General features: G+C 43.6%; 1 protein-coding gene across 8 annotated transcripts in view; it reads right to left on the bottom strand.

The window, feature by feature from the left end:
- LOC129844193 (pleckstrin homology domain-containing family A member 6-like) overlaps positions 1-22,646 on the bottom strand; it is a 116,483-nt gene that overhangs the window by 37,683 nt on the left and 56,154 nt on the right. For 5 of the 8 annotated variants that reach the window (XM_055912622.1, XM_055912618.1, XM_055912617.1 and 2 more), the window contains 7 exons: positions 14,241-14,410; positions 12,905-13,453; positions 12,224-12,734; positions 6,963-7,049; positions 6,386-6,439; positions 1,216-1,284; positions 920-1,000 (listed from right to left, as the gene is read on the bottom strand). In XM_055912622.1, the coding sequence (XP_055768597.1) occupies positions 920-1,000; positions 1,216-1,284; positions 6,386-6,439; positions 6,963-7,049; positions 12,224-12,734; positions 12,905-13,453; positions 14,241-14,410 (1,521 nt within the window). Of the gene's footprint in view, positions 1-919; positions 1,001-1,215; positions 1,285-6,385; positions 6,440-6,962; positions 7,050-12,223; positions 12,735-12,904; positions 13,454-14,240; positions 14,411-15,580; positions 15,678-22,646 lie in introns of those variants that run through there. The other 3 variants (XM_055912623.1, XM_055912621.1, XM_055912619.1) reach the window with 3 other exon arrangements.

The raw sequence follows: 22,646 nt of genomic DNA, 5'->3' as shown, positions 1-22,646 counted from the left end.
AGATGCAAGCCTTGTCTTGCCCCTCCCTCCACCCCTATACCGGCATATCATGCTCAAGGAAAGCACCTCCAGGATAACAAGTGGCGCAGTGGTCTAGTGGCGCAGTGGTCTAGGGCACTGCATCGCAGTGCTAGCTGCGCCACCAGAGTCTCTGGGTTCGCGCCCAGGCTGGGCTGGGTTCGTGCCCGTGCTCTGTCGCAGCCGGCCGCAACCCGGGAGGTCCGTGGGGCAACGCACAATTGGCATAGCGTCGTCCGGGTTAGGGAGGGTTTGGCCGGTAGGGATATCCTTGTCTCAGTATGTAAAAAAAAAAAAAATGTAATAAAAATGTATGCACTCTACTGTAAGTTGCTCTGGATAAGAGCGTCTGCTAAATTACTAAAATGTAATGTAAATGTAAACAAGGGCAGTAACTAGAGGGGGTTGCGTTGTCCCTTTTCAAAACAGTAAAATTGGTAAATCTGCCTTCTCTGTTAGAGCTACAATATACTGGAATGCAATGTCCATGGACTTGAGAAGCTGCACTGATTGTTGCTCAACTCTATCCAAACCTGTACACATGAGTTATCTGTGGTTCCTCATGTAAGATGATAGTCTTGTTGTTAGAATTATATATTATTGAATGTAATGTATTTGTATGTTGTATTGTTTTAGTTAGTATCTGCCCAGGGACTACAGGTGCAAATGAGATTTCGGCTAACCCCAGTACATTTACATGGATGTTGCATTATTGTAATATTGATGTTGATTAATGTGCATTGTCCCTTATAAATAAATAAATAGAATACATTTCGTGACAGGATATACCAACAGACATGCTGTGTCTTCAGCTGGACTCGCCTGGACTTTGCAATGTTTAGTATGCTGGATCTGGTAGAGTACGAGGGGAAGATTTTAGTGGTAAAACTTCTCTATCTACCTTGTCCATCCTCAGCCTGTGGACCACTGCTTCCTGGTCCTTTAGAATCCTGTTCTGCTCACACAGACGACCCAGAAGTTTCTAGAGCGAGAGAGCGAGAGCGAGAGAGAGAGAGAGAGAGAGAGAGAGAGAGAGAGAGAGAGAGAGAGAGACAGTTCATTAAAATGTCAGAGAGCAAATTAAGACATTGGAGGGAGAGTGTTTGCAGGAGCGAGTAAGGTGGCTGAAAGTTGATGGTTTAGGGTAGGAGGAGTGAGGCTGTTATGGGACGGTTTGATGGAGGGACAGGGCCTTACGCTGGTCTCAATCTCGTTGAGATTCAGTGTAGGGTGCAGCTCCCTGTAGGGGTCATCGAATGGAGGCACCTGGGAAAACAGAGACAGGATTCTTAATACTTACATTCTATCAACCAGACCCTATTCAAACTAATCATTCATAGACCATTGGTTTGTAAAACAACCCACACATCATTTTACAGAAGGCTTCAGTGAGCCATACAGTAGGAATGGCCCAGACCCACCCAGTTGTAAACAACACTTTATCAATGGCGTAGCACAGAATAGAACTAGTGTAACAACACCATACCATACCATGTGCAAAGTACATGCATAGTATATCACTACTTCAGAGTACTGTACATATCACATCGGTATTAATACTGAACAAATAAGATAATGACAAAAAAAGAACAAACAAAAAAAACATGTATAAATCGGTGTTTACAGTATGGAGCAGAGAGCGCCAATAGGGCAGGGTTCCCCAACTGACGGTCCGCGGGCCGAATTTAGCCTGCGGGTGATTTTATTTGCCCGCCCCCCAAAGTTTTCTGCGTATTTTATTTGGCCCCCCAATTATTTTTTATATTTTTTATTGTTGGACATAAAAGACTAAAAACACCAGCAAATCAGCTCCAAATGATTTTAATTTTGGAATTTTATTTTTGTACTTTTTCTCCCCAATTGGCAGTTACAATCTTGTCCCATCACTGCAACTCCCCTACGGACTCGGGAGAGACGAAGGTCATACATCCTCCTAAACACAACCCTGTCAATCCGCACTGCTTCTTGACACACTGCTCACTTAACCCAGCCACGCCAATGTGTTGGAGGAAACACAGTCCAGCTGGCGACAGAAGTCAGTTTGCCAGCACCCTCGACACGCCACAAGAGCGCAATGGGACAAGGAAATCCCAGCCGGCTGAATCCTCCCCTATCCCGGACAACACTGGTCCAGTTGTGCACCGCCTCATGGGTCTCCCGGTCACAGCTGGCTGGGATCAAACCCAGGTCTGTAGTAACACCTCAAGAACTGCGATGCAGTGACTTAGACCGCTGTGCCACTCGGAAGGCCCTGGAAATCTGATCTAAAGTATTCCACCACATTTGCGATTCTTGCGGTCAATTTGCATTCTACTAATTATTTGTAATTATGTTCCGGCCCCCTAACAATCCGCTCAAGAAATAATCGGCCCGCAGTTGAATCCAGTTCATGATTCCTGCAGTAGGGTGAGCTGGAATGATTACCCCCTCTGTCAAAATGTCAAAGGTCATATCCAGGTCATCTATTTCAGTTTTGCCCAACCCTGGTCCTCAAGTACACACAACAGTAGACATTTTATTGTATCCCTGGACAAGCACACCTGATTCAACTTGTCAACTAATCATCAAGCCCTCAATGAGTTGAATGAGGTGTGTATGTCAAGGGCTACAACAAAACAGTGTTTTGTTGGGGGTACTCGAGGACCAAGGTCGGGAAACACTGATCTATGTCCTTATGGGGGACTGTGATTGGATGGTATATGAAGGAAGATGTGACATCACAGTGGAGAAAGAGGGGTACAACAAAGAGGGAGGGTGGTTGGGGATGTTGTAAAGCACTGACACACTATTGAGCTACAGCACAAGACAGGACATGACATAGAACACAGATGGAAAGACGAAGAAACATAAAGCTCTGTGAAGCAACATGGAGAACTAAAATCGCAAATGAATTGGTAAGACAAAGAAACCAAAAGCCAGTTCTGTGGATAGAGCCTAGCATCTAAAATCCACATGCTAGAATAGGGAGTGGGAGGGGAAAATCCTTAACAGCTTCTACCCCCAAGCCATAAGATTGCTGAACAATTAATCAAATGGCCACCCGGACTATTTACATTTACCCCCCTCCCCCCATTTGTTTTGGGGGGATGGGGGTAAACAGCTACTCGCTGTTTATTATCTATGCATAGTCATTTTACCCCTACCTACATGTACAAATTACCTCAACTATCCTGTACTCCCACACATTGACTCAGTACCGGTACCTCCTGTATATGGCCTCGTTATTGTTATTTTATTGTGTTACTTTTTATCGTTGTTTGCTTTAGTTTATTTACTAAATATTTTCTTAGCTTTTTCTTGAACTGCATTGTTGTTTTTATTTTTGAAACCTTTATTTAACTAGGCAAGTCAGTTAAAGACAAATTCTTATTTACAGTGATGGCCAAACGCTCCCCTACCCCGGCCGAAACCTCCCCTACCCCGGCCGAACCCTCCCCTACCCCGGCCGAACCTTCCCCTACCCCGGCCGAAACCTCCCCTACCCCGGCCGAACCCTCCCCTACCCCGGCCGAACCCTCCCCTACCCCGGCCGAAACCTCCCCTACCCCGGCCGAACCCTCCCCTACCCCGGCCGAAACCTCCCCTACCCCGGCCGAAACCTCCCCTACCCCGGCCGAAACCTCCCCTACCCCGGCCGAAACCTCCCCTACCCCGGCCGAAACCTCCCCTACCCCGGCCGAAACCTCCCCTACCCCGGCCGAACCCTCCCCTACCCCGGCCGAAACCTCCCCTACCCCGGCCGAACCCTCCCCTACCCCGGCCGAAACCTCCCCTAACCCGGCCGAAACCTCCCCTACCCCGGCCGAAACCTCCCCTACCCCGGCCGAACCCTCCCCTACCCCGGCCGAAACCTCCCCTACCCCGGCCGAACCCGCCCCTACCCCGGCCGAACCCTCCCCTACCCCGGCCGAAACCTCCCCTACCCCGGCCGAACCCTCCCCTACCCCGGCCGAAACCTCCCCTACCCCGGCCGAACCCTCCCCTACCCCGGCCGAAACCTCCCCTACCCCGGCCGAACCCTCCCCTACCCCGGCCGAAACCTCCCCTACCCCGGCCGAACCTCCCCTACCCCGGCCGAACCCTCCCCTACCCCGGCCGAAACCTCCCCTACCCCGGCCGAACCCTCCCAGGAGCTTGGCCGCAGTAACAGTCCCTGACTAGTGCGGTTCTATTCTAATTTGAATTTGAGAATCAAATTGGTTAAATCGAAGAGACAACTTTCTGTGTGTTTAATGTTGAGCAAAGAGTTCAGGTAATTGTAGATCTGATGGGGTGTGTACACTGCATTACCAGAGACTGGTCATTACCATAAGGTGTAAGCAGTCAGTGACAGTGAGACAGGGGAGAGAGGGTAATAGTGGGAGTGAATCTGGAATGTGGTTGTGAGAAACAACAGGTTTTTAGCAGGTAGCAGTGTGGACAACATGGACAATACATCTTCCACACGACAATACATCTGAATGCTGTGGCAAACATCACACAAATGCTGTCAACCACACTTTGTGAGGGGTTTAGTGTAACCAACAGTTTATGGGTGATCCAAATGTCATTCTTCTCATCTTCTCAAGACTTCTAGACTCTTCCTTCCCCACCCTTCTCTGTCCTCAGTAGCTACAGTGCCTTCGGAAAGTATTCAGACCACTTGACATTACCACATTTTGTTATGTTACAGCCTTATTCTAAAATGGATTAAATAAACAAAAATCCTCTAAAATCTACACACAAAACCCCATGATGAAAAAGCAAAAACAGAAATACCTTATTTAAATAAGTATTCAGAGTGTTTCCATTGATCATCCTTGAGATGTTTCTTCAACTTGATTGGAGTCCACCTGTGGTAAATTCAATTAATTGGACATGATTTGGAAAGGCACACACCTGTCTATATAAGGTCCCGTAGTTGACAGCGCATGTCAGAGCAAAAACCAAGCTATGAGATCAATGTAATTGTCCGCAGAGCTCCGAGACAGCATTGAATCGAGGAACAAATCTGGGGAAGGGTACCAAAAAATGTCTGTAGCATTGAAGGTCCCCAAGAACACAGTGGCCCTCCATCATTCTTAAATGGAAGAAGTTTGGAAGCACCAAGACTCTTACTAGAGCTGGCCGCCCGGCCAAACTGGGCAATCGAGGGAGAAGGGCCTTGGTTGGGGAGCTGACCAAAAACCCGCTGGTCACTCTGACAGAGCTCTAGAGTTCCTCTGTGAAGATGGAAGAACCTTCCAGAAGGATCAAGGACAACCATCTCTGGAATCTCTGCAGCACTCCACCAGTCGGGCCTTTATGGTTGCCAGGCGGAAGCCACTCCTCAGTAAAAGGCACATGACAGCCCGCTTGGAGTTTGCCAAAGGTACCTAAACACTCTCAGACCATGAGAAACAAGATGCTCTGGTCTGATGAAATCAATATTGAACTCTTTGGCCTGAATGCCAAGAGTCACGTATGGAAGAAACCTGGCACCATCCGTACAGTGAAGCATGGTGGTGGCAGCATCATGCGGTGGGAATGTTTTTCAGCGGCAGGGACCTTGAGACCAGTCAGGATCCAGGCAAAGATGAACGGAGCAAAGTACAGAGATCCTTGATGAAAACCTGCTCCAAAGCGCTCAGGATCTCAGACTGGGGCGACGGTTCACCTTCCAACAGGACAATGACCCTAAGCACACAGCCAAGACAATGCAGGAGTGGCTTTGGAACAAGTCTCTGAATGTCCTTGAGTGGCCCAGCCAGAGCCCGGATTTGAACCCAATCTAACATCGCTGGAGAGACCTGAAAATAGCTGTGCAGCGACGCTCCCCATCCAACCTGACAGAACTTGAGAGGATCTGCAGAGAAGAATCGTAGAAACTCCCAAAATACAGGTGAGCCAAGTTTGTAGCGTCATACCCAAGAAGAATCAATGCTCTAATCGCTGCCAAAGGTGCTTCAACAAAGTACTGAGGAAAGGGTCTGAATACTTATGTAAATCTCACAATCCCGTTAAAAAAATATATATATATATAAATTAGCTAAAATTTCTAAAAACCTGCTTTTGCTTTATCATTATGGGGTATTGTGTGTAGATTGTTGAGAAGAAAAAAAACGATTCAATCAATTTTAGAATAAGGCTGTAACGTAACAAAATGTGGAAAAAGTCCAAATCTGAATACTTTCAGAAGGCACTGTAAGTTACCAAGCTTTCCCACTTGGCACAAACTAGTTGAATCAACGTTGTTTCCAAGTCATTTGTTAGTTACCTAGCTTTTACAAGGTATTGTGACATAGCACGTATGTGTAAAATACATTGGATTTTGTTTGGTGTGTCAGTGTTCATGTGCATGAGTAGAGGTAGTGGTAGAGCTGTGTTCAGAGATGCCTAGGGCACATACCTGTTGATCGAGGTACTCCAGGTTTCTCTGGAGCTGCAAGTCTAAAATGTCCTCCTGATACAAGCAGCAGCAGCAGTGACAGCAGCAGTGACAAGGACGAGGACAGTGCAAGACCCAGTACCAGAGAAACCAGTGAAACCAGTAGCAACAGCATCAGTGGCACCAGCATATGTAGAGACATAAACAAAGAGTACAAGGAGAGAGAGTTGTGTATGTAGAGAAAAATAGAGAGTAACAGAGACAGAAATAAAGACACAGACAGACAGAGAAAGAGAGAGTGAAAGAGTGACAGAGACAAAACAAAAGATAGACAGAAAGAGAGAAGACAGAAAGAGAGAAGACAGAAAGAGAGGACAGACATATGAACTCACACCAGATACAGTAGTGACGCACAGCTATAACATACCTTTAGAGACACTCCTGATCTTATTTTAAGCACAGGTAGCTGTCGAGGACAATATTCCTGCTAAGCGCGTGTAGGTGTGTGTGAGGGCTGTAGTCAAGTGTCTCACAAACTTGACATTGGACTCATTGGTCTGTGTCTCTTGATAGTGTAACACGATTTGGGAGGACGTACCATTTTGCTGTGGAGAGAGGGGGAGGCAGGGTAGTTGTAGTGGTACATTCCTTGGCTTAGCGACCTCCTGTCTCCAGGGTAATCATACTGAAATAAGAGAAATAACCAGGATGTTCTAAGATCTCTGGGCTAGCAACACAAAGAAACATCTTCACCAATTACACATTTTTACAATCACTTTGGCACTCATTTCAGAACTTTGATGTCATTTTTCAAAACTCAAGACACAAAACTCACAACCGATTATCAAAATGCACATTTTTCAAAACTCTAACACTTTTCCAATTGCTTGGATACAATACACATAAAGCTAAGATCATTTGTTCATTGAACTAAAATCACCTGTCTATTAATTTCATTACAATGATCTAACTACCAATTGATACAACTGCTCAAAATGATAAGAAATGTTGCATTACTCTTAATGCATAGTTTTATGGAAACTGATGAACAATATTCCATGTTTAGATAATGAAAGTGTCAGGATAACAAGATCCATTGACACCAATAACCGTGGCACATTAACTAATTGTACTACATTATCTATGGAGGGTATATTTCATCATCATTCTTTATCAGACATTGTTTCTATGGTCCCATGTACCACTTTTCCAGACCATGTTTTCAGGTTTGACATTACTGACATTTGACAGTACACTCACCATCCACTTTATTAGGTACACATATCTAGTACTGGGTAGGACCCCCTTTTGCCTCCACAACAGCCTGAATTATTCAGTGTTGTACGTTAAGAGATGCTCTTCTCCACAACACTGTTTTAAACAGCTGTTATTTGAGCATTTGTGGCCTTTCTGTTAGCTTGAATGAGTCTGGACATTCTCCTCTGACCTCTCTCATTAACAAGGTGTTTGTGCCCACAGAACTGCCGCTCACTGAATGTGTTTTGTTTATCGCACCATTCTCTGTAAACTCTAGAGACTGTAGTGCGTAAAAAGGAGGGCAGCTGTTTCTGAGATGTAACCACCATGTGTGGCACCAACAATCATACCACGGTCAAAGTTGCTGAGATTACGCATCTTGCCCGTTCTAATGTTTGGTCGAACAATAACTAAAGCTCTCTACTCTATATACTATATATGTTGAGTTGCAGCCAGCCACATGATTTGCTGTTTGAAGGAACAAGCTATTTGCGTTAACAAGCAGGTGTACCTAATAAAGTGGCCGGTGAGTGTATGTATGCAGGCCCTTGTAATTGCTTTCCCAATTCTGAAAACTAGTTACTGATGTTTGATTTCACATTGTGGTACGAGTATATTTTGAAATGAGTGGTATCCACCTACAACAACATAGCGATAACATGGAGCCAGCAGGTGATCCAGGTCACAATAGAGGTCAAGCAGTGGGAGGAGGAAAACGAGGAAGACGTATTGGTCAAAGGAATGGCAGGGGACAAGCACCCCTTCTGAGAGGTGGTCGTGGGCCTCATCTGAGAGGTGTAGGGGAACGTGGTAGAGGACAAGGCCACGGACCACGACAGCGGCAGCAACAGCAAAGAGTGTCCAATGAAATCCGAGCAATAGTTATAGACCATGTCGTAAATCTTGGCATGACAATGTTGAGTCAGCTACAATGATTCAACCAAACCTCAGAAGATCAACCGTGGCCTCAATCATCAGAACTTTCCAATGAGAACCGGTAAGTCTTCAGCATGCACTAAACATTTGGCTACTCTCAATTGTCAAATGACTGTAAACTGCATGCCAGTGTGTACCACAGAGTAGGTGATGTGACTAAATGTGTTCTTACTGTAATTTTCCCTGCAGAATCGAGATTAGGCCAAATAGGGGACGCAGAGGCAAAATTCTGACTGACCAACAAGAGCGGGCTGTGGTCAATTTGGTTCGGGCCAGAAATGATATTCGCCTTACAGAAATTCAGCAGCACATCTTGGACAATGATGACATGTTCAACAATGTGGAAGCCATAAGTTTGCCGACTATTGCCCGCATGCTGAAAAGGCACCAGGTGTCTCTAAAACAGCTATACCGTGTGCCTTTTGAAAGAAATGCAGACAGAGTGAAGCAACTGAGGACTGAGTATGTTCAGTTTCAAGATGCCTGTTGTGAAAAATTCCGTAAAAATTCTACATCATTGTAATCAGTAATTATCTTTCCAAAATATATTTTTAGATGGTGATGGAGCTGGATGCTGATGAAAACCTTCACAAATTCCTCTTTTTGATGAGGCAGGCTTCAACCTGGCCAAGACAAGGAAGAATTTCATTGGCCAGAGGGCAACCATCCAAGTACCTGGACAACGTGGGGCCAACATCACCATGTGTGCGGCTATATCAGAAGATGGTGTGGTGGGACGCAGACCTCGTATTGGATCATATAATGCAGCTCTCCTTGTGTAACCTTCTTGATGAGCTAAATCAGGTCTGTAGAGCTGATGTTGTGACCTATGTCATTGCTTGGGATAATGTCAGGTTCCACCATGCTCAAAAGGTGCAAGCATGGTTTCAGGCCCATCCACAATTTACAACCCTGTACTTACCCCCATACTCTCCTTTCCTTAACCCGATTGGGGAATTTTTCTCCACATAAAGGTGGAAGGTATATGATAGGCGCCCTCACGAACAAGCCACCCTTCTCCAGGCCATGGATGATGTATGCAATGACATCACGGCAGACCAGTGTCAGGCCTGGATTTGTCATGCCCGAAGATTCTTCCCAAGATGTTTGGCTAATGAAAACATCCATTGTGATGTGGATGAGAACCTATGGCCAAATCCACAAGACAGGGTTGATGGAAATATAGAAGTACAGTAATCAATCCTTTGTTTTGCTTTTTACAGTAAGCCAGGTGAGGAACACTGCAGTTGATGTTTTACTGTAGTTTTTTTCTTTTTTGTAGCTAATTATTTTTGCTTTGATTCAAAGAAACCTATGTTGTGATTTTATTGTATTTCATCAATAAATGTAAGATTTTGTTAAATGATTCCACTGTGTCTGTTGTATTCTCTCTGCTAGTCCTTTTACAGTAATGTATTTATGTGTAGTACCATAATGAAACATCACATATTTTGTACTAGAATATGTAATGATTGTACAAACAACTACACAGTGAAACTATCAATTTCTTGTGTGTTGGTGATACTAAATTAATGTTCCTATGGTATTTCATGATAAACGAGATATTTGAAACAATTATTCTGCATGTGCAAGGTTTCTTTAACCTGTTGGGGATGGGGGCGCTGTTTAGACTATTTATGCTAATGTGGCTAATTTTTTAAACGGCTTCCCACAAAATCCTTGATCGTACAATATGCATATTATTATTATTATTGGATAGAAAACAGTCTATAGTTTCTATAGGAGTTGAAATTTTGTCTCTAAGTGGAACAGAGCCCATTCTACAGCAATTTCCCTGACATGGAGTCAGATTTGAGAAACGTTGGCCACTTTTCTGAAGTCATTTAAACGGGCACTGTCGTTGCTATGACTATACGGACACTTCTTACGTCTTCCCCTGGATGCCTTTACGTGATGACGATTCCAACGGGCTCGATTGCTCGTTCACAGGCCCTACAAATGAAAAAAACCTTTAGCTAGCAAGTCTTTTCTTGCTGCGTAACGCGCGTGGAAGACACCGACCCTCTCCTGTTCCAAGCATTAGTTTAGCCTGTTATATTTCTCCGGTCATCTTTTCACTCGTTATAGGAGTTACAAACATCACAAAGTAGTTAATTTAAAGCGTTTTATAGCAATTTATATCCGTTTAGTGCGATTTTGTGACATTTATTTTTGCAACGATGTGAAAAGTTGGACACGCTTTTCAGTTCATCCCGAACGTAGTTGACATTTCCACATGGCAAGAGGACAGCTTTCCACCAAAAGACGATTTCTCCCAAGAAAGGATCCTTTGCCCAAGATACTGATGGAAGAACAGCTCAAGGTAGGACATTTTTATTATGATAAATCGTGTTTCTGTCGAAACATTTTAGTGGCTTAGGACGCCATGTTTTTTGACGTAGCTTCGCTTGGCGCAAACTGTATTGAAAAGTAAGGATAAATTAAAAAATGTAATAACGCAATTGTATTAAGAATTAAATTGTCTATCAATCCCTGTCCACCCTATATTTTTTAGTCACGTTTATGAGTATTTATGTATAAGAGTAGATCACTGTCTAAGTGGCGCAAGGACAAATTCTGACCAGCCGAGTTACATTTCACATTGTCTAACCATGATTTTGGTGGCTAAATATAAACATTTTCGATCAAACTGTATATGCATGTTGTAATGTGATGTTACAGGAGTGTCATCGGAAGAATTCTGAGAAGGTTAGTGAAAAAATTAATATCTTTTGGCGATGTTGACTTTTATCGCTCACTTTGGCTAGAATCAATGCTGGGCTGCTAATTGCTATGTGCTAAGCTAATATAACGATTTATTGTGTTTTCGCTGTAAGACACTTAGAAAATCTGAAATATTGTCTGTATTCACAGGATCTGTGTCTTTCGATTCGTGTATGCTGTGTATTTTTACGAAATGTTTGATGATTAGTAGTTAGGTAAACACGTTGCTCATTGTAATTATTCTAGTCCATTTGTGATGGTGGGTGCAATTGTAAACTATGCCATATACCTGAAATATGCACTTTTTTCTAACAAAACCTATCCCATACCATAAATATGTTATCAGACTGTCATCTAATGAGTTTTTTTGTTGGTTAGGGGCTATAAATATCTTAGTTTAGCCGAATTGGTGATGGCTACTGGTGTTGGTGGACAAATAAAAGATGGTGGAATATGCTAATGTGTTTTTAGGTAATAGATGTACATCTTTACATATTGTGTCTTCCCTGTAAAACATTTTAAAAATCGGAAATGTTGACTGGATTCATAAGATCTGTGTCTTTCATTAGCTGTATTGGACTTTAATGTGTGAAAGTTAAATATTTTAAAAAAATATTTTTTTTGAATTTCGCGGCACTGGTTTTTCAGTGGGGGGGGGGGGGGTGTGCCGCTAGCGCCACGCTGATCCTAGACAGGTTAAAGATATGAATGCACAATGCAATGGTTTGAACATTGGACAGACTGTGCTACAAGTGATGACCGTTTTGAGTTTTGTGTCTAGAGTTTTGAAAAATGGCCTCAAGGATCGGAAATTAATGCCAAAGTGATTGTAAAAAATTGTAACACATCTACCATCTGGTCTTTTTCCATAAAAATTATCATCAGGCATAACAAACATACACTGACACAGCGCACACACACACACCCCCTCTCCCCTCTCACCTTGGGTGAGCTCAGTGATCTCCTCAGTCCGTACACAGAGGGGTCAGCGTAGATCACATCCTCCTGTAGCCTGCTTGGTCCTCTGTCAAACCGGGCCGAGGGCGAGCGGATGGGCGAGGCAAAGCTATGAGGGCCGGGTGAGTAGGGACCACCCGAGGATGAGGAAGGGGACCTGGGGACGGACCTAGACCTGGGCTGAATGGAGAGACGCCTCATGGAGGTCTGGGCTGCATCCATCTGGTTGTAATAGGCAGGGCCGGGTGGGGGACCGTATGGGTCTCGAGGGGGCGAGGGTCCGTCCCGTAGTGAGCATCTCTTGTCCTCGTTGGTCCTGCGAGGGGGGCCCAGGCGGTCGTAGCCCATGGCGGACACAGAGCAGATGCTGTCGGGGCGTATGCCCAAGGGGTAGAGGGGGTACTGCTCCACGTAGCCTGGACCACCCACCACGCTACCGTAGACACTGTAGTAGTCAGCTGGAACACCCCGGTTCACTGTGTAGTAACGGGAGGTACTGGGGGAAGATAATGAGAGAGACAGAGAGATAGTTGAAGGGAGACATGTAGTTGTAGACACACAATAACAGCTCTCTTACTCATCCTCTCTCCCATCCCCTCCTCTCTCTCCTGCTCTCTCTCTCTCTTTCTCTCTCTATCCTCTCTCTCCCATCCCTCTCTCTCTCACCTGTTCATGTCCTCCTGTACAGCCATGACTCTGCGCTGGTTGACCCACTGCTGTAGCTGGGTCATGGAACTCTTCCTCTGGGCCTGTCTCTCAGGGTTCGTCCGTGGCACAAAGCCCCGTCTCAGCACCACATTCTCAGGCTTCTCCCTCACCTCCCTCCCCTCTCTCATCCCTCCCTCTGGAGGTCCCTGGAGCGGCCGCCCGTTACCCTGGGGGGGTCCGTTTGGGGGACCGTAGGGGCCCCACCCATTGGGTTGGTGATGAGGATGGTGTGCACCCCCAGGTCCAGGCCCTTCTGTCCTCTCTCCCTCCATCCTCCCCTCCTGCTCTGAGTTGCTGGTGGAGGGAAGGGGGGTTTCCATGGCGCCAACCCCGTTGACCTTGTGATGGGCGGGTTTTCGTGGTCCGCGCTCTGCGTCTTGGACGTCCGTCGTCTGGCTGTTGTCCTCGATGTGTGTGTGTGTCTGGGTGTGTGGTTCAGGTCCTTTGGTTACCAAGGTGTTACCATGGAGTTCCGCTGTGGGCGTGGTGGCCTCGGAGTTGGTGGTCCTGTGGGGAAGGGAGAGAGTTAGCGCGTGTGTGTATTATGTGTGTTTGTGTGTGTCTATTTGAACGTGTATTTGTATATTTAATATGGATCCCCAATGGTAGATGCCAAGGCAGCAAAAATAAAGGCAGTAATATACATTATAATATTTTTATTTTAACATGAAAATACATTTTACAACAGATTTTACAATACATTAAGTGGTTGTGTGTGTGTGCATGCTTACGTGTGTGTGTGTGTGCATGCTTACATGTGTGTGTGTGTGTGCGTGCTTATGTGTGTGTGTGTGTGCCTGTGTGTGTGTGCTTGTGTGTGTGTGTATGTGAGTGTGTGCGTGTGTGTGTGTATGTGTGTGTGTGTGTGTGTGTGTGTGTGCGTGCGTGCGTGTGCGTGCTTGTGTGCGTGCGTGTGTGCGTGCGTGCTTGCGTGTGTGTGAATGCTTGCTTATGTTTATGTGAGTGTGTGTGCTTGCTTACGTGTGTGTGTGTGTGTGTGTGTGTGTGTGTGTGTGTGTGTGTGTGTGTGTGTGTGTGTGTGTGTGTGTGTGTGTGTGTGTGTGTGTGTGTGTGTGTGTGTGTGTGTGTGTTTTTGTGTATGTGTGTGTGTGTGCGTGCATGCTTACGTGTGTGTGTGTGTGTGTTTGTGCATGTGTGTGAGTGAGTGCGTGCTTGCTTGCTTAAATGTGTGTGTGTGTGCGTGCGTGCGTGCGTGCTTGCTTACATGTGTGTGTGCGTGCATGCTTGCTTACATGTGTGCGTGCGTGCGTGCTTGTACAGTATGTGTGCGTACCTCCATGAAGGGAGTATGTGGACTGCCTCGTTCATAGCGTCGACCCACTCCTCCTGTTCCTCAGCAGTCTCAGCGCTGAAGTAGTACGTGCGTGTTCCTGCGTGTTCAGCCTGCATACAGAACACAATGTGGCCCTTAATCTCACCTTCCTCCTCTTCCTCGTACCAAACCTGTAATAGACAGACAGAGAGGAGACACAGTGTTAGCCAGAGCCTTCCTCATATGAAACATCTTCATCATCATCACATACTGTGATGCAAAAAAACACACACAGGTCTCAAACACATGCATGTATTTTAATGTTGCATTGAATAATTGTCAATGACCAACAAACACAGCTTGACTAGTACACAGCTTGACTAATACACAGCTTGACTAGTACACAGCTTGACTAATACACAGCTTGACTAGTACACAGCTTGACTAATACACAGCTTGACTAATACACAGCTTGACTAATAGACAGCTTGACTAATACACATCATGACTAGTACACATCTTGACTAATACACATCATGACTAGTACACAGCTTGACTAATAGACAGCTTGACTAATAGACAGCTTGACTAATAGACAGCTTGACTAAAAGACAGCTTGACTAGTACACAGCTTGACTAATAGACAGCTTGACTAAAAGACAGCTTGACTAATAGACATCTTTACTAATAGACAGCTTGACTAATACACATCATGACTAGTACACAGCTTGACTAGTACACAGCTTGACTAATAGACAACCTGACTAATACACAGCTTTATTAATACACAGCTTGGCTAGTATAGTGAAGTAACTAGTATAGTGAAGTAACTAGTATAGTGAAGTATAGATGAAATAGCTGTATTTACATTGCTAATATCAGCAAATACTGCACAAAACGTTTCATTGACTGATGTATTGGTGAATAGTCACAACATTCAAACCACAGTCAGTTTAGATTACTCAGAAAACAGCCTAGGTTAGTTGTGAGTACCCAGCCTTAAGATGACACTGCAGTTATCAAATCCTTGATGCGTTGTGGATAAATTGTGACTGACTGATCTACAAAAAATAACAAATAGTTGTTTATAATGAAAGGTGATTTGAAGCTCAGTCATTTGTGTCTTGCCTGCAATGTCAAAGCCCAATAACATGCCCAATAACATGCCCAATAACATGCCCAATAATATGCAGTATAAAAACATTGTCTGGATCCACAGACTCTTGACAGTAAAACCAACCAGGTGAATCCTGCATCTCACTCTTTAACAGTTAGTGACTAACACCATGCAGTGAGCAGAATAAGCATGCAGTTAGGAGAAGGAGAAGAGAAGGGGTGAATAAAGGGTGAAAACTACCTACATGGAACAAGATCATCTGGGGAACTCTACACAGGCACAATGGAAGACAGCTATGCCTGGGGGTCCTCGCAGTTTGGGGAGCGAGGAAGGAGAGGAGACATTGGTGAGGGTTACGGTGGTGGGCAAGGGGTAAGGGTAAAGGTCCTAGAGAGAAAGGTAAGGGTAAGGATCATATCCTAGACAGAGGTAAGACTAAGGATCATATCCTAGACAGAGGTAAAGGTAAGGATCATATCCTAGACAGAGGTAAGGGTAAGGATCATATCCTAGACAGAGGTAAGACTAAGGATCATATTCTAGACAGAGTTAAGGGTAAGGATCATATTCTAGACAGAGGTAAGACTAAGGATCATATTCTAGACAGAGGTAAGGGTAAGGATCATATTCTAGACAGAGGTAAGACTAAGGATCATATTCTAGACAGAGTTAAGGGTAAGGATCATATTCTAGACAGAGTTAAGGGTAAAGGTCCTAGAGAGAAAGGTAAGGGTAAGGATCCTATCCTAGACAGAGGTAAGGGTAAGGATCATATTATAGACAGAGGTAAGACTAAGGATCATATTCTAGACAGAGGTAAGACTAAGGATCATATCCTAGACAGAGGTAAGACTAAGGATCATATTCTAGACAGAGTTAAGGGTAAGGATCATATTCTAGACAGAGGTAAGACTAAGGATCATATTCTAGACAGAGGTAAGAGGTAAGGGTAAGGATCATATTCTAGACAGAGGTAAGACTAAGGATCATATTCTAGACAGAGTTAAGGGTAAGGATCATATTCTAGACAGAGTTAAGGGTAAAGGTCCTAGAGAGAAAGGTAAGGGTAAGGATCCTATCCTAGACAGAGGTAAGACTAAGGATCATATTCTAGACAGAGTTAAGGGTAAGGATCATATTCTAGACAGAGGTAAGACTAAGGATCATATTCTAGACAGAGGTAAGAGGTAAGGGTAAGGATCATAATCTAGACAGAGGTAAGACTAAGGATCATATTCTAGACAGAGTTAAGGGTAAGAATCATATTCTAGACAGAGTTAAGGGTAAAGGTCCTAGAGAGAAAGGTAAGGGTAAGGATCCTATCCTAGACAGAGGTAAGGGTAAGGATCATATTATAGACAGAGGTAAGACTAAGGATCATATTCTAGACAGAGGTAAGACTAAGGATCATATTCTAGACAGAGGTAAGACTAAGGATCATATTCTAGACAGAGTTAAGGGTAAAGGTCCTAGAGAGAAAGGTAAGGGTAAGGATCATATCCTAGACAGAGATAAGGGTAAGGATCATATCCTAGACAGAGGTAAGGGTAAGGATCATATCATAGACAGAGATAAGGGTAAGGATCATATCCTAGACAGAGATAAGGGCAAGGATCATATCCTAGACAGAGGTAAGGGTAAGGATCATATCATTGACAGAGATAAGGGTAAGGATCATATCCTAGACAGAGGTAAGGGTAAGGATCATATCATTGACAGAGATAAGGGTAAGGATCATATTCTAGACAGAGATAAGGGTAAGGATCATATCATAGACAGAGGTAAGGGTAAGGATCATATCCTAGACAGAGGTAAGGGTAAGAATCATATCCTAGACAGAGGTAAGGGTAAGGATCATATCCTAGACAGATGTAAGGGTAAGGATCATATCCTAGACAGAGATAAGGGTAAGGGTCATATCATAGACAGAGGTAAGGGTAAGGATCATATCCTAGACAGAGGTAAGGGTAAGAATCATATCCTAGACAGAGGTAAGGGTAAGGATCATATCCTAGACAGAGATAAGGGTAAGGATCATATCATAGACAGAGATAAGGGTAAGGATCATATCCTAGACAGAGGTAAGGGTAAGGATCATATTCTAGACAGAGTTAAGGGTAAGGATCATATCCTAGACAGAGTTAAGGGTAAGGATCCTATCCTAGACAGAGGTAAGGGTAAGGATCGTATCATAGACAGAGTTAAGGGTAAGGATCATATTCTAGACAGAGGTAAGGGTAAGGATCATATTCTAGACAGAGGTAAGGGTAAGGATCATATCCTAGACAGAGGTAAGGGTAAGGATCGTATCATAGACAGGTGTAAGGGTAAGGATCATATCCTAGACAGAGGTAAGGGTAAGGATCGTATCATAGACAGATGTAAGGGTAAGGATCATATCCTAGACAGAGGTAAGGGTAAGGATCGTAGACAGAAGTAAGGGTAAGGATCCTATCCTAGACAGAAGTAAGGGTAAGGATCCTATCCTGGAGAGAGGTAAGGATCCTATCCTAGACAGAGGTAAGGGTAAGGATCGTATCATAGACAGATGTAAGGGTAAGGATCATATCCTAGACAGAGGTAAGGGTAAGGATCGTAGACAGAAGTAAGGGTAAGGATCCTATCCTAGACAGAAGTAAGGGTAAGGATCCTATCCTGGAGAGAGGTAAGGATCCTATCCTAGACAGAAGTAAGGGTAAGGATCCTATCCTGGAGAGAGGTAAGGATCCTATCCTAGACAGAAGTAAGGGTAAGGATCCTATCCTGGAGAGAGGTAAGGATCCTATCCTAGACAGAAGTAAGGGTAAGGATCCTATCCTGGAGAGAGGTAAGGATCCTATCCTAGACAGAAGTAAGGGTAAGGATCCTATCCTGGAGAGAGGTAAGGATCCTATCCTAGACAGAGGTAAGGGTAAGGATCATATCATAGACAGAGGTAAGGATCCTATCCTAGACAGAGGTATGGGTGAGGTTCATATCCTAGACACAGGTAACAGTAAGGATCCTATCCTGGAGAGAGGTGAGGTTCATATTCTAGACAGAGGTAACAGTTAGGATCCTATCCTGGACAGAGGTAAGGTTCATATTCTAGACAGAGGTAACAGTAAGGATCCTATCCTGGAGAGAGGTAAGGTTCATATTCTAGACAGAGGTAACAGTTAGGATCCTATCCTGGACAGAGGTAAGGTTCATATTCTAGACAGAGGTAACAGTAAGGATCCTATCCTGGACAGAGGTAAGGTTCATATTCTAGACAGAGGTAACAGTTAGGATCCTATCCTGGACAGAGGTAAGGGTGAGGTTCATATCCTAGACACAGGCTCATATTGCTGTGAAACTCAAGGATCCACAAATATCCTGCAACAACTGGTATCCTGAAAGAAAACTGGTTATTAACCTGTTGGGGATGGGGGCGCTGTTTAGACTATTTATGCTAATTTGGCTAATTTTTTAAACGGCTTCCCACAAAATCCTTGATCGTACAATATGCATATTATTATTATTATTGGATAGAAAACAGTCTATAGTTTCTATAGGAGTTGAAATTTTGTCTCTAAGTGGAACAGAGCCCATTCTACAGCAATTTCCCTGACATGGAGTCAGATTTGAGAAATGTTGGCCACTCTTTTGAAGTCAGTTAAAAGGGCACTGTCGTTGCTATGACTATACGGACACTTCTTACGTCTTCCCCTGGATGCCTTTACGTGATGACGATTCCAACGGGGTCGATTGCGCGTTCACAGGCCCTACAAATGAAAAAACCCTGAAGCTAGTCATTCTTTGGGAGCTGCGTCATGAGCCTAGAGGACACCGGCGCGCACCTGTTCCAAGCGTTAGTTTAGCCTGTTATATTTCTCCGGTCATCTTTTCACTCGTTATAGGAGTTAAAAACATCATAAGGTAGTTAATTTAAAGCGTTTTATAGCAATTTATATCCGTTTAGTGCGATTTTGGGACATTTATTTTTGCAACGATGTGAAAAGTTGGGCACGCTTTTCAGTTCATCCCGAACGCAGTTGACATTTCCACATGGCAAGAGGACAGCTTTCCACCAAAAGACGATTTCTCCCAAGAAAGGATCCTTTGCCCAAGATACTGATGGAAGAACAGCTCAAGGTAGGACATTTTTATTATGATAAATCGTGTTTCTGTCGAAACATTTTAGTGGCTTAGGACGCCATGTTTTTTGACATAGCTTCGCTTGGCGCAAACTGTATTGAAAAGTAAGGATAAATTAAAAAATGTAATAACGCAATTGTATTAAGAATTAAATTGTCTATCAATCCCTGTCCACCCTATATTTTTTAGTCACGTTTATGAGTATTTATGTATAAGAGTAGATCACTGTCTAAGTGGCGCAAGGACTTTTTCTTTACCAGCTTGTCTACATTTCACATTGTCTAACCATGATTTTGGTGGCTAAATATAAACATTTTCGATCAAACTGTATATGCATGTTGTAATGTGATGTTACAGGAGTGTCATCGGAAGAATTCTGAGAAGGTTAGTGAAAAAATTAATATCTTTTGGCGATGTTGACTTTTATCGCTCACTTTGGCTAGAATCAATGCTGGGCTGCTAATTGCTATGTGCTAAGCTAATATAACGATTTATTGTGTTTTCGCTGTAAGACACTTAGAAAATCTGAAATATTGTCTGTATTCACAGGATCTGTGTCTTTCGATTCGTGTATGCTGTGTATTTTTACGAAATGTTTGATGATTAGTAGTTAGGTAAACACGTTGCTCATTGTAATTATTCTAGTCCATTTGTGACGGTGGGTGCAATTGTAAACTATGCCATATACCTGAAATATGCACTTTTTTCTAACAAAACCTATCCCATACCATAAATATGTTATCAGACTGTCATCTAATGAGTTTTTTTGTTGGTTAGGGGCTATAAATATCTTAGTTTAGCCGAATTGGTGATGGCTACTGGTGTTGGTGGACAAATAAAAGATGGTGGATTATGCTAATGTGTTTTTAGGTAATAGATGTACATCTTTACATATTGTGTCTTCCCTGTAAAACATTTTAAAAATCGGAAATGTTGACTGGATTCACAAGATCTGTGTCTTTCATTAGCTGTATTGGACTTTAATGTGTGAAAGTTAAATATTTTAAAAAAATATTTTTTTTGAATTTCGCGGCACTGGTTTTTCAGTGGGTGGGGGGGGGTGTGCCGCTAGCGCCACGCTGATCCTAGAAAATATATCCATTAGCTTTCCTGTCTCTTTCCTGATGTCATTGTGATTGGTAAAATAGCTCACACTGCGTCCTAATCTACACAACATCAACATGCAAAGGTAAAGTGGGTGATATTTACGGTCATTTCTTTCATCAGCCACATGAGGGCAGTAGAACTCTGGGTGCCAGCATGACGTACATTCATATACTCAATCTCCAACCAAGTTGGCCAAGTTGTCTCTGAGGCCAGTGTGTGTGTGGGAACATATTTTTCAGCCCTTTGTCCTTCTGTCAGCACATTAACAGTCTGCCTACGAAAATAGCAACTCACACCAGCCGGAAGGTCTGGGACTAGGGAGGGTTGAGACACACATCATGAGACACACACCACAACAACACTATAATTTAAACAGCTATTAGAGCCCAGAGAACAACAACACTATTCTAGTCCCAAGACACAGAACACTACTGGCTGTTATAGCTTGACAGGTTAACTGATTGTTTCAGATCTCGTTCTATCAATTTCTGCCTGAATGACGAGACCAAAGTAAACTGCCTGTTGCTCAGGCCCTGAAGCCAGGATATGCATATAATTGGTAACATTGGAAAGAAAACACTTTGAAGTTTGTAGAAATGTTAATATAATGTAGGAGAATATAACACAAAATATATGGTAGGAGAAAATCTAAAGAAAAACCAACCTGAATCTTTTTTTTGTTGAGAGACCATGCTCTTACAATGGCAAGTATAAGGTCATACTCAATGATGCAATTATATGGCTTCCACAGGGTGTCAGCAGTCTATGTTCAAGGTTTCAGGCTTGTAACTTCCAAAATGATTACGAAATATCAGTTTTAGTACAGCGCCGCCATGAAGACAGGACACACCTGCTAAAATTGGTTTCCTATTGAACACACTTCTTTCCGTAAGAAATATTATAGTTTTATTACATTTTAGGGTATCTGAGGAGAAAACAGAAACATATTTTGACTTTTTGAAACAAAGTTTAAGGGTAGATTTTCGGATTCCTTTCTCTGCATGTTGAACGAGTGGATTACTCAAATCGATGGCGCCAACTAAACTGACTTTTTGGGATATAAAGAAGGATTTTATCTAACAAAACGACACTACATGTTATAGCTGGGACCCTTTGGATGACAAGTCAGAGGAAGATTTTCAAAAAGTAAGTAAATATTTATTCGCTATTTGTGAAATTCTGAAACCTGTGCCGGTGGAAAAATATTTTGATGTGGGGCGCCGTCCTCAACAATCGCATGGCATGTTTTCGCTGTAATAGCTACTGTAAATCGGACAGTGCAGTTAGATTAACAAGAATTTAAGCTTTCAACTGATATAAGACACTTATATGTACCTAAATGTTTAATATCCATAATTGTTATGATTATTTATTTGAATTGCGTGCCCTCCAGTTCTACCGGAAGTTGTCCCGCTAGCGGGATGCCTAGGCTTAAGAGGATTAATAGCTTGACAGGTTGACTGACTGTTTCAGATCTCGTTTATCAATAGAAATGGTCTGAATGGTACATTGTCAAGGTCAAAACAGCAACAAGAAGAAAAGCTGATCGCTCTAGAAAAATCATTTCAAAGGAACGACGTGGCCAGTCTTGTCATTCGTCACATCGTGTCAACGGCCTCACGAAGACTAAAACAACCATAAGAGCAGGTGTGTGATCTCAAACTGTTCCACAACTCACACACCCCCGGTGCAGTGGTCAAACCGGTCCTGCAGACACTAACACAGCTGAGACAGTGAGCCGTGTGTGTGTGTGTGTGTGTGTGTGTGTGTGTGTGTGTGTGTGTGTGTGTGTGTGTGTGTGTGTGTGTGTGTGTGTGTGTGTGTGTGTGTGTGTGTGTGTGTGTGTGTGTGTGTGTGTGTGTGTGTGTGTGTGTGTGTGTGTGTGTGTGTGTGTGCATGTGCATGTGCATGTGAGTGAGTGTTTCCCAGGATCCCCTACACATTATGGGGCAGGACTCAGGAGGATAATCAGTGTTCAGGAGAAAAACACTCCCTCCTATGTTGTTGTGACTCATTGACTGTGAGGGCCATGGCACGGCAGCTCCTGGGGGTTTACTTAGATGAAAGTTGGCTTGGCAGTTTCA

Source organism: Salvelinus fontinalis, unplaced genomic scaffold, assembly GCF_029448725.1.
Source record: "Salvelinus fontinalis isolate EN_2023a unplaced genomic scaffold, ASM2944872v1 scaffold_0193, whole genome shotgun sequence".
NCBI classification, from domain to species: Eukaryota; Metazoa; Chordata; class Actinopteri; order Salmoniformes; family Salmonidae; genus Salvelinus; species Salvelinus fontinalis.
Note: the sequence above shows the minus strand (reverse complement) of the source record. Positions and strands in the feature narration are given on the sequence as shown.